General features: G+C 38.8%; 1 protein-coding gene across 8 annotated transcripts in view; it reads left to right on the forward strand.

Annotated features, from left to right (window-relative positions):
• Nucleotides 1-9,134, forward strand: part of LOC109431038 (myosin-IIIb-like) — a 428,015-nt gene extending 418,881 nt beyond the window's left edge. For 6 of the 8 annotated variants that reach the window (XM_062842494.1, XM_062842492.1, XM_062842498.1 and 3 more), the window contains one exon: nt 6,415-9,134. In XM_062842494.1, the coding sequence (XP_062698478.1) occupies nt 6,415-7,474 (1,060 nt within the window). In that variant the 3' untranslated portion in view covers nt 7,475-9,134. The remainder of the gene's footprint in view (nt 1-6,414) is intronic. The other 2 variants (XR_009995647.1, XM_062842497.1) reach the window with 2 other exon arrangements.
• The last annotated feature ends 4,004 nt before the right edge of the window (nt 9,135-13,138 follow it).

Below are 13,138 nucleotides of genomic sequence, written 5' to 3' on the forward strand. Positions count from 1 at the left end.
TAATCCCACTAATTCTAATTCGAACTGGTAGCCTTTGCGCTGCTGTCACTTTTCTACCCTGTCCATGGTAGAATGATGAGCACGATGGTGCTGTCTGGCTCCTTGTTCCAGTTCCATTTTCAGTCCGATTGGGGGGCCCATTATGAGTTGCCGTTAGCCGATATCCAAGTTTCATACGCTCAGACGGGGGTCAAGAGCAACTGACGACAAATTGCAAGTGCCGGGACTGGGATCGAACCCATGACCATCCACTTATGAAGTGAACATGTAGCCACCACGCTAAGGGCCCCGGCATCACTCATTTGTAGAGGGTATTCTGCTTTGAGGGTTCGAAAAGTCGGTACAAGATCATAATGTAGCAGGTTTAAAAAAATTTCAAAGAAATTCCCAAAGGAAGTAATTTTAGAACTGATTTTCAAAGAAATTCTTTTAGGAATTGCTGCAGAGATATCCAAAGTTATAACTGAAAAAAAAAAGAATAAATTTCCGAATAAACTACTTGACACCGAGATCAAACTGACAGCTCCAACGAACCACATTGTGAGCGAATTTTTAAATAAATTTTCAATGTGAAAGCTTCTTTTCTTCTAGGAAGGTTTTACAAACATAGTAACATGGATACACAACGATTATATCAAGCTTTCAGCTTCTAAGAACAATACACCCCAAATATTATTTACTGAAATTTGCCGAGTTGAAAGTTTTAGAAAAATATTTGTGAAAATTCAGCAAGGTTTGGTGATTTGTTCAGTCAAAGCTACTGATCACCATCAACGTTTTGCTGTAACTCAGCAAATTTTGCCGAACGTTCAGCAAAAAAAAAGCTTAATCTTTCAGCTCAGCAAAATTTGGCTGAAAGCGTCTTGGTGTGTCGCATCACATCATGAAAACTATTAGTCTTTTGAGTAACTTTGCTGAAGACAGTATCCTTATAAGTGGTCGAGAGCGCGAGATTTTTTTATGTTTCTTTATTTGATACGCTTTCAGCCTGATCGCTGCACACTGGGGCAGGATTGAAAATACACGGAAAAAACCTCTAGCTCGTCTAGATGTCGAGATCCACACTTGGTGTCTTCAGAGAAAATATTTCTATGAACAAGGTCGATATTCTGAACGGTAGCATATTTTTCTTACGTTATTCGCATAAAAGTCCTATACGTCATTTTGGCCATCTTTCATTTTAGCGATACGGTGTCTTCGACAAAGTTGTTCTGCTATTTATGCTTAAAAAGTTTTCCGAAGACGTCAAATTTCCAAAGCCTACTGTTCTTGAGATATTAGCTGTTTTATAAAATACCTACCTAAAATTGAGTTTTTTCATTAAATTACGTTTGTAAAAAAATTAATGTCCGTTTTCAAGTTATAATTGTGAAAAATACTAAAATAAAACATATATAAAACATATATAAAGGCTAAATGGCGTTTCGGACATTTTTGTGTTTTACAATTTGTTTGAAGCTTAAAAATAACTAAACCTGTGACTAGATTGCATTTATACTTCTCATCATCCGATTTAGCTGATTTTACAACATGGTAATATATCTGCAAAAATGTTGTACTAATTTACACAAAACAGTAAACTTTGAACGCTATTTAAAAAAAAAATCATCAAATATCATGTCGGTGAAAAAAATTTACATGAAAGCTTATCTATTTTTTAGGTGATCGCCGATGAAAAAACTTGCCCGACTGCAAGAACGTCCTATATACATTTTGCGTGATTTTCAGGAATTTTCTATAAAAATTAATGCATATTTTGTTTTTTCCAACTAATTTCTTTGATATATGTTATATTTTAGTATTTTTCATTATTATAACTCGAAAACGGACATTAAATTTGTTTACAAACGTAATTTAATGAAAAAAACTCGATTTTTGGTTGGTATTTTATAAAACGTCTAATATTTCAAGAATAGTAGGCTTTGGAAATTTGACGTCTTCGGCAATCTTTTTAAGCATAAATAGCCGAACAACTTTGCCGAAGACACCATATCGCTAAAATAAAAGATGGCCAAAATGACGTATAGGACTTTTATGCGAATAACGTAAGAAAAATATACTACCGTTCAGAATATCGACCTTGTTCATAGAAATATTTTCTCTGAAGACACCAAGTGTGGATCTCGACATCTCGACGAACTAGAGTTTTTTCCGTGTATTTTCAGTCCTGCCCCAGTGTGCGCTGGTTCGCCTCTGCACGAAAGCGGTTAGATAACACAGCTAATTAGCATAAGCATATATGGCTTGTTTAAATGTTGGAATACAGTTTGGCCTCTTTCAGGAATGCTATTAGTTTGACCTCTTCATTGGGGTCGTTTTTTAAGGAGATCGAAAATGTTGGTTGATAAATCCTGATCGAACGTTTGTTTATCAAAAGCTATGAAAGTGATAAAATGGGGCGGAGCGGACCTGGTGTGATGGTTAGAACACTTGACTATCACGCCGAGGACCTGGGATCGAATCCCACTCCCGACAAACTCGCAAACGTGAGTTCTTCCTTCGGAAGGGAAGTAAAGCGTTGGTCCCGAGATGAACTAGCCTAGGGCTAAAAATCTCGTTAATACAAATAAAAAATAAAAAAAAAGCGATAAAATGTATTTATTTCAGAAGTCAGACCAAATTTGCAAAGCATGATGTGTTTTGCTGGTGGGTCTTTAAATTCTAAAAAAAATCAAAAGCGGGTCGCAAACAGAAAAAAAGTTTGAGAACCATTGATCTACAGCAATTGAAGTTTCTGTTTTGGCTATATACAGGGGATGGCCAAAATGTTTGGGATAGGCAACTTTTTTTTCTCTCACAAAAAAGTTCAACAAGCTTTAACTTTTCATAGAGCGCATCTAAAAATCTCAAATTTTGACTGTTTGTCAACCTATTATATGTGCACGTTACACGCGAGACTCCCTGGTAACACGTACTTCAACATCGACGCCCAACAACGTGGACGACGACGCTCACCGATAAGGACGCCGGCGGCAGGCCAACACGCCACAGCGATCAACCGCCGCGATCGTTGAACCACGGAGGTGATGACGCAGCACAGCAACAGCCAGGCGAACCAGCGAGTCGACCCCAGACGTCCAACAACGTGGACGCCGATGCCGATGCGATGGATTTATGCTGATTAATTAAATTGAATCGATAAAAGGGACAGTTAAGGAAAAATTAGTTTAGTTCGTATTGTATTGTAACAGTGTAGAGTCATGATTAAATTTAATAAATGTTTTTTTATTATGAATGTTAGTGAACATCCATAGCTTGCATCATTGGTACAAATTTGGGCTCGATTGATTAATCTTTCGCAAAGTGAGAACCGTTCGGGTAAAACACTATTTTTTGAACTACTCATTTTTGAGCTGATATATCTCGGAAACCAGTGAACCGAATTGAATGAAATTTTTAACGTACACTAACAATATACAAATGCTTTACAAACTATTAAAACATAGATACTTTTTGAACGTTGAAAAAAGTTATCATGGATTGATACTTTTTGGATTTTTCTTGAAAAATGTAATTTTTTTATGTCAATGTCAATCAATTTTAGTGTTGATGTCGAAAGGTTTTTCACTTCTGTTCTCAAATTATCTTTTATCTGATATATTAGAGCCTAATTAGATTAAAGGAACAACATATTTATATGGGTAAAAATTTCAACCCGGTATAACTTAACTCGCCGTGAGAAAATATTACATTTTTTAACGATGTAGTAAGTATCAATATTTTGTTGATAAAAGTTCAAAAATTCATTCAATTCGGTTCACTGGTTTCCGAGATATGACAGGTCAAAAATGAGTTGTCTAAAAAATAGTGTTTTATCCGAACAGTTCTAACTTCGCGAAAAATTATACCAATGATACACATATAGCAGCTCAAATTTGTACCAATGATGCACATATAGCAGGTTGATAAACAGTCAAAATTTGAGATTTTTTGATGCACTCTATGAAAAGTTACAGCATGTTGAATTATTTTGTGGGAGAAAAAAAGTTGCCTATCCCAAACATTTTGGCCACCCCCTGTAGAGTTATGTTGCATAATCTATCAAACTTACTGGAGCTCTCAGAATACAACTAGAGACTACGACATAGCTATATTATCAAAATAATATTGTGTAACACATGGTGTTACATTACTATCTGAAACGAAATCTAATGTCATAGTAGTTGCTTTTATCAACTAAGCGTCATGACAGTAAGGATAATATTCATAATATCCCAAAAATATATAACAACGCTTATTGGAAAAACTTGTAATTAGAAGGCACGAAATTTTGCTAATTGGCAAATTGAGAGATGAAATTTGTGAAAAAAAAAATCGCGTTCTGGTGGGATTCGAACCCACGACTCCGTATTCGCTAGACCGGCGCTTTAACCAACTAAGCCACAGAACAGGTAATGGTTCTGCGGAATAGAAAGCCAAACTGACTCCGAAGCCGCTCCGTGAACACTCCTATTTCACAAACTCATCACTCTTTTCGGCTTGGATGCCAATCCACAACACACTCCTGTTTGTGCCCACTAACTACAAGTGCGAGCGAATTATTTATATGAAGCCGAGACTAAAGGGGCCATAAGACTGTTTGTTATAATGACAAATATTTGTCATTGTAGTCCGACATTCATCCGAGGTTGCCATGATTTACGTTGTGTTGGTCATTAGTTGGGCTTGTTTGACCAAATATTTGTCATGTCTAATGGGACCTTAACTCTCGCACTCCGCATACCTAGCCCCCAGGCAGTTTGTTTTGCTGGTGTCTAATTAGTATGCGTCGAGAGCTCGGCACGATGCGGCATCTAAGCCGAAAAGAGAGATGAGTTTGTGAAATAGGAGTGTTCACGGTGCGGCTTCGGAGTCAATTTGGCTTTCTATTCCGCAGAACCATTACCTGTTCTGTGGCTTAGTTGGTTAAAGCGCCGGTCTAGCGAATACGGAGTTGTGGGTTCGAATCCCACCAGAACGCGATTTTTTCATCTCTCAATTTGCAAATTAGCAACATTTCGTCCCTTCTAATTACAAGTTTTTCCAGTATGTTTCAGACATACCAGCAAATCTGGTAAAATGCCAGTGAAATGGGCAATATGTATCATTGTACAACGCTTATTGTTCCTCGAACTACTTTGGTAAGTACAGTGGATTATGTAACACTACTTAACGTAGTAGCAAAAGCTATTATCACAGTTGTAGACCTGAAGCTATAGTCTCCAGAGTAGTGTTTTTGATCGTGAATATCTCAAAATTATCTTGAAATGACTCATGATATGCCAGGGCAATTACAGATTACAGTTTAAAGTTTATTGTGAGAATAACTACTGTTACTATCAAGAGCTGTGCTTCAGGATAATTTGGATGACTCTCAATGTCCCAAAGGTTTATAATAATATATAATAGTAGACTTCAGGTTGGTTCAGTCACCGCGATTGATTATGCAACGTTACTCAGTATGTCAGATATAGCTGATGTTACGAATGTAGACCTGAAATTCTGAACTCCAAGATAGTTTGGCTGGCCTGGAGCATTCCCATAGTGTCTTTAAGTGACAATTGAGATTTCAAGAGCTTCACGGGTCTCAGCAGATTATGCTATGTTATTATTCATGGTGAAAACATAAAAAGTTTTTCTTGTAGATTTGAGTGGCTTCATTATAAAGCAGTTTGGACGAACCTGAATGTCCCAAAGGTTTGTAATAAGCTAGTAGACTTCAGATTACTCCAGTAAATGCGGTTGATTATGCCACGTTACTCAGTATAGCATATGTGGCTCTTGTTACGAGTGTAGACCTGAAGTTGTGAACTCCAAGGTAGTTTGGCTGACCTGAAATATCCTAATAATGTCTGTAAATGACATTTGAAATTTCAAGAGCTTTGCGGATCCCAGCAGGTTATTCTATTATTTGTGGTGAAAATACATAACATTATTCTTGTAGATTTGTCACTACATATAGGACAGTTTGGAACACCTGGAACATCCCAGAATATAAAACACCTTTTGATATTCTTGGCAAAGGTTGTCAATGAAGTCCCTAATACAAATATGCCCATTTTTCCCTTATAGAGGACTCAATTTTTCACAACTTTGCCGAAGGCAGTATTCTATTTTATCGAATGGGTGAATTTATACAGCCGTTTCTATATTGGGGTCATATATGACCCATCCGGCTCCTAAGGGTTAAGTGACGTTTATGTAACATCCATGTTAATTTTTATTTTTGGGTAGCAAAATAACTATACTATAGATTTATTAACTCTATTATTTGAACGATCATCTTTGCTCATCACTCATGCTTATGTTCATGCTGAAGCTGTTAATTTTTCTTGTTGTGCTCAATGAATATTAGACTTCCAACTGATTCATATAGAAAGGATTTAGTTTAACCGTATTATACCCAAACACTAATTCAAATTTCCTCCCTTGCAGATCCAACAATCACCACAACAACGAACCGGCTCACATCCGTCACATACCGGCCTTCAGCTACCTGAATCCCAACGGACACCAGATTCTGCGCTACTCACCGAACAACGTGGAGCAACATTCTCCGTCGCCATCGTCCCGGGATCAATCGTATCGACAGGGCAGCAGTGACCAGCACCACCGCCAAGAATCCCCCGTCAAGACACCGAGTCCATCCAGCGGCCAAGGCAAAGCCAAGAAACAGAGTCCCAAACAAGAGTACAAGCTGAAGGAGAAGGAAAACAAGGACAAGAAGAAGAAGGAGAAGAAAGCCAAGAAGGAAAAAGAGAAGGAAAAGTCGACGTCGCCCACTTCGGGGACGTCCTCAGCGATGAGCAGTTCTGCCGAGAAACCACGAAAGGAGCCGAAGAAGAAGGCTCCGATGCCAATTCCGCAACCGGGGCAAGTTGCGCCGAAGAGGATAATCGATCACCATGAATATCAAAACATTTCCGAGGAGACGAAGATCGATAGCAAAAGTCCGGTTATGCGGATGTTCGGCGATACGAATTTTCTGTTGAACCACCGGAGAAGGGCATCCAATCAGAAGGAGAGTGGTTTGAGCTGTGGACAAGGAGTATGCGAGCTGATGAATGGAGTCTACAGGTTCAGCCCGCACGTAACTTCGTTCGCTGAATTGGAGTCGAATAAGGGCAGCAACAATCGATCACATCCTTCGACGATGGATGCCAAGGAATACAATAACTTTAATGTGTCCAAGTATTTGAACATCGATGTAAAAACGCCGAATCTTAGAACAGTGAAGCACCATCACCACAGGCATCACATGAGTTCGAATAGTAGCAGCATGAGCAGTGGCAGTGAAGGTTCGAATTCGCTGAATTCGTTTGACTCGGTCGAACAGGCGATCATTTTCCAGAAGAACAAAAATGCTGATTCGTACCTTGGGCCGTTCAACTTCAGACAGTTGCTTAGGCCGACCCAGGGACCTACAGAGTCTCTCCGGAAACGCAAGGGTATCAATCCACCGTCTCCGCCACCACTACAGCGTGGTAAAAGCTAAGAAGGATTAGGGAACGGTGTTTTTGGGAGAATTGTTAAGTTTGGTTTAGTGCATTTGGCTATCGTTGTATTTATAGAAGCTTGATAGATCGACTCGTTCCGCTTTCTTTGCAAAATCAATGATACCATCGTTGACAAATTCTTCTCCATTTGAAGTAGACCATAAATTATGATCTCGTAGTAAGTAGAAGACCTAGCCTGGCGAGTCGGATGCAGTTCCATGGATGAGAATCGATTTCTCAACGCACGTGTTCGAACAATGCACGTGGGCCCGCCGAAACTCGCCACAGGGAAATTGGAACGATTTAGGTCTATTGATAGCGCATCACGCCGCTGCTTCTGCAGTTGCAGAAGACAAACTTTTCCGGCCGGGATTTTCCAGCCGCTCGGTTTTTTCCCACCATTGTACAGTCGAGACTCCTCTATTGCATGCATTTCTTCTACACTGGTTCTTATTACACGGCAGTCCGTGTTGTAGGAATCGCAGACCTTATGAGGTTTTGATAGCACCATACTGTCCAGACTGAACCAATTCATGTAGTATGAGTCCCAACTGTACATCCTGCTACCGCAGTGGCTTTCCCGATGAAAATGTTCGTTTCTCTCGAATGATATTAATTTTATGTTTTCGAGGTTGCGGTTTGAATTTGCTGTTTGAGAGGTAGCTGGTACTAAACGTAGATATAGTTTGACTTTGCTATTTTTGCTGTCGTCGTCATTATCGTTGCCGACGGGATTTCCGGTTGGAAGTGGGCTACAGCAGTGCTCAGCAACCGAATGCGCCTCGGGCCTCTACTCGGCGAAAGATCAACTTTTGCGTGGATTTATTCACTGCACGTCTTATCTTTTGTTTCCGCCAATTGGTGCAGTTCCATACATTCTCTCGATGGTTTAATGAAAAATTCTCTAAATATAGTACGGGTTTTCTGCTTGCACATTGCATATTGAATAAACGAACAAGGTGGCAAGACCATATTCCGAGCCGTATAAGATTCTTAAGCCAGGGCTAAACTATTGTCCTTGAAAAAAAAAATGGAATGGTTGCCTCAACCATCATCAATCATATCCATAATTCTAAATAAATTGCCTCACTGACAGTCCTCGGAGGAATGAGGCTCATGCGTAGAGTACAAAAAAAATGCAATCCATTCGAGAGCCATATACCCTAGACCCAAGGCCGAGCCGTTCGAGAAAGAATGCCTCTTCGAGATACTGCACTGCACTTTCTGCCGGAATAACTTTGCCCCATTTCTTCATCCTCCCACACCACACTCTCGCTTCATCTTATCGCTTTGCTATTCATTTAACTCGAAGGCAGTTTTTATAATTTATTATCCAAACTAGTTAGTCCCATCACGACCGCCTTTTGTAACCTAGATTTATCCTCATCCAATATCGTTTCTTAGCACACAGTAAGTTACGAGCGCCAAGTAGATCGAAAGATTTGTGTGGTCTTTTGTGGACCAAACTTGGCCTCTAGGGAAATGTAGTTACTCTCTATCTAGTTAAACCACATACACCACCAAGGAGGAACTTTATGTAAATTTAAGAAAACACAAAAAATGCTTCCCGGAATAAGACTCACCACCTGACACCAAAAACTAGTGGAATAAAGTACCAAGTCTTGTTACAAGTTGAGTTATAACCTTCGTGAATCGTAACCGTGCCGTTTCTCTCTACTCTAAAAGCATGTATCCGAAATCCATGCTGTCTTCCAGGCTACCAGAAAGAAACTACATGGCGACCGTGAAATTTATTGTCCCATGAATTTATGGTCGACTCAATGTCACATGGTAATTAATGGAATGTGCATCAGCAGACGCAGCTACTGGGACGTAAACCGATGGAGATGTGTTTATGTACTAGGGGTAGTGGGTATAGGAGTCAGACAGGGTGCTAGTTCAACCGCATTGGCATCAAATATTGATGTAATTTTAAAATATCAATCATAATTGAAAAATTAATTGGTGTAGGTACATCATCTGCTTTGAAAATTTTCAAATCTTTAAAATTTTTCATGGATAAGTTTTACCTGACACCACTGCACTGTACTATTGTAGCAATGCTAGGTTGCAAACAGTAACGAACATTTTGGCGCTTTCTCTCGCTACAAGACAAACGCTTCAAATCCATCGATGTGACGTCGTCTGTTTCTTCCCAGCGCCTTCGGCAACGACTCTCCTATTTGTTGGTTTTGCAGGGCAAAGTTTCTTAGAAATAAAACAAAAATAGATTTTCACTCTCCCGAAATCGAGAGTGTTTAATTTTCCACGCATCACCAACGGCCGCACACAGGCGTAAATGGGCCAAATTCCTGGCCATAAGTCGAAATTTTTTTTCAGGGTTTTCCAGAGTCTAATATTTTTTAAAGATAAATGAAGTAATGCTTCATCATGTGGCAATTATTAAAATACTTTGGGATGCATATTTTTTTAAGAATAAATGCCGAAATTTGACGATTTTCTCTACTGTTTTTTTCATTTGCATCATAACTCATCAGTCAGTTGTCAGTCATCGTCTGATCTGTTCGGACGTCTTTTGCCGCAGAGCAGACTCTCGTACTCGATACGCGGTAAAGCAGCATTGTTAGTTGTGAACAATGAATGCTATACGGAAAAACACACTAGTCGTCGATTTGAGCGTTCTTCCCGTTCGACCGAGTGCGGGAATCATAAAACAATTTCTCGATGAGAAACTGAAGCTGGACATAGGTTCTGTGAAGAACCTTCAGCTACACACCATCCGTAAATGCGTGCTCATCGAGATGTGTAGTTTGGAAGCAGTGGAAAAGCTAGCTTCGGCCCACCATCTCAAGCATTTAATTGTTGCTGAGCAGAAGAGCTTCAACATTCCCGTTTACATCGAGGACAGTGCAATTAACGTACGTATCCACGACCTTCCACCCGCTGTACCGAATGCAGTTGTTGCTGAACATATGCAGCAGTACGGAAAAGTGAAGTCAGTAGCGCGAGAACTTTGGAAAAAGTTCTTTCCCGGAGTTCCAAACGGCGTTCGTGTGGTGAGGATCGAGCTCGCCAAGCATGTGCCGTCTTTCGTTCGAATATCGGATCACATCACGACGGTTACCTACCGTTCACAAATTGCTACCTGTCGCCAGTGTCAGCGCAAAGCACACAAAGGGGGGCACACAGTCAACCAACAGCCACCGATCGCACACAATGAGGCTGACAACCAGATGGATGTTACAAGCGAATTGGATCAACAGCGAGATCAACAGAAAAAGCGTTCCGTGAGCAGTACTGTCGCATCGTCCGTAAAATCGCCGCCGAGGAAAAAACAAGTCACGCGTGGGATTGAACACGATCGTCAAACGACAGCAGCTGAGCCGATAGAGGGTAATCGAGAAACCGACAAGAAGGAAGACGAAATTGTATCACATGACGACAGCGATTCAGACTACGGCCCAGATCCATCATATGATGACGTCGACGCTTGGTTTGTTATACTGAGGAAACGCACAAGGAAACAAGAGAAACGCATTGCCGAATTGATGAAATCGTAATTAAGTAGAATTGTTTATACGTAGTTTTTTAAAGTATATTAGGACATGAATGCACCCCTTGGTGTAAAATGTCGTTAATAAAGGAAAAAAAAAATCATAACTCATCGGAAGAACTTCAATTATCGAAATATTGACAATTTGAAAAAATAACTGAGTATGTAACACAGTTCTCCTGATAAGGGTGTATCATTTAAACAAAAAACTTCACCTGGTTTCATTTATTTTGCTCTCTTACAGAAGAGTTTTCAAAATCATGTTTTTTGTCAATTTTGAACCATTTTCAGCATTCAAAAAGTTTTCAGATTCTGCAGCATTCCGCGATCTGGATAAAATTACAATAAAATATAAGGCATATCCTTTGTGAATCGCAAGAGAACGGGTACCAGAAAGTACCAGCCGAAAAAATAAATCATTTTGAAATTTACACCTTTTTGGCTAGTTTTTAGTTACAATTTAGGTTTATTTTCGAAAAAGCAACTTCGTTTCGACTACTTTTTCAATGAACGGTTACTTATCCTCGGTAGATAGGTCATAGCAGAATACAAATCTGGTCTTCTATCTCTTAACAAAATGTGTCAAATGGAATTAATTTAGTAAATTTGGGCAGAAATCTCCATACACCGATAAACGCCTAAATGTATGCAATGCAGTAGTAATCTAATGCAGCTAGAACTGTTGTGTTCAAAATTTGTTATAAAAAAATCAAAAACAACTCAAATAAAGAGATCACTATTTGTAGCATGTAATCATATGTTGATGCACCGTTAAGAAAATATTTTCAGATGAATATTGTTTTTTATAGCTAAACTCATTGAGTTTTTCACTCAGTACTCCACGAACTTACTTGTATGTATAAAGTTGTGTTAAAATGCCATGTTTTAATAGAAAAATTCAAACTGATATATTCCACACGGCTTCTATCATCATGTTCAAACTCCTAAAATTTCAATCCATGATTAATTTTTGAGTGTTGATGTGTTTTCCAGGGCACTATAAAGGTTACCCCAAAATGAAAATGTGATTCCCAAAATATCTAGAAAAAGGTACAACATTTAAACTAAGTTTAAGGGGCCGTTCAAAAATAACGGCCCATATTCCCAAAATTTGTGAAGATAAAACAATTGTTCAACAAGTTTCCCAATTATAACACTCCTTACAACTTTACTGAAGACATAAACACGTTATTTACACTTATAAAAGAAATGAATTTCTCTCACACTTCTAGGAGAATTTCTATGAAACGAGGTGGCCCTTATTTCCAAACAATATTTTTCATGGAAATATAATTATTTTTCAGTTCTCTGTTGTCAAATAAAAATGTTCGACGCTTCAAGCGATTATTGGGGGTGAAAATAAACGTTGTCCTTGGAGAGGTTATAAGAATACATTTCTAGCCTTTAAGTGGATTAATATGGTTATTTATAATCCAAAATGCTTCCTCAATATCTAAATTCACAATTTTATCGCAAGTACATACATAATACACCATAAAAACGTGTCAAAACTTTTTGGCCATGAATTGGACCCTGTTACTCCAGTGTGGGCCGATGCGATGGGATGACGATGGAAATCATCAAGGTAAGGTAGTCATCGCTGTGATCGGACCAACAACGTCATAACATTTCGACCGGCATCGACGACGGATGGTGGATGTAGTTGTATACGTTTTAATGAAACTTATAATTATTAATTTATTGCGTATTCGACACTTTTTATTGTTCGAAACCCCAATTATTTATGGAAAACTTTCTGTTTATGTACTGCCGTGAATCGCAAGTCAGTCCCATCTGTAAAAAGTAGGCATTGAGAAAATGGACTCTGAAGTTTTCAAATTCGATTTCTATGTGAAACTTAAAAAAAAATCGCCATGAATTGAAAACTTCTGCGATCATCATGAAACTTTCACACATTGTTTCAAACGTGAAAACGTAACAGTGAAAAATATAAAACTAGCTAAAACAGTGTTAAGTTTTGTACTGAAGGGTACACAAGTTCGGAATGGGACTGACTTGCGATTACATTTCATTATGGGACAATCTGACTTGGTATTGTTTTTTTAATTTTGCTGAACAAACTATATATTTTTATTCACGCAGCTGAAAGATCATCCCAAGAAAGGTCGAAAATGGTCATTATCTCATT

Source organism: Aedes albopictus, chromosome 3, assembly GCF_035046485.1.
Source record: "Aedes albopictus strain Foshan chromosome 3, AalbF5, whole genome shotgun sequence".
In the NCBI taxonomy this organism is placed as follows: Eukaryota; Metazoa; Arthropoda; class Insecta; order Diptera; family Culicidae; genus Aedes; species Aedes albopictus.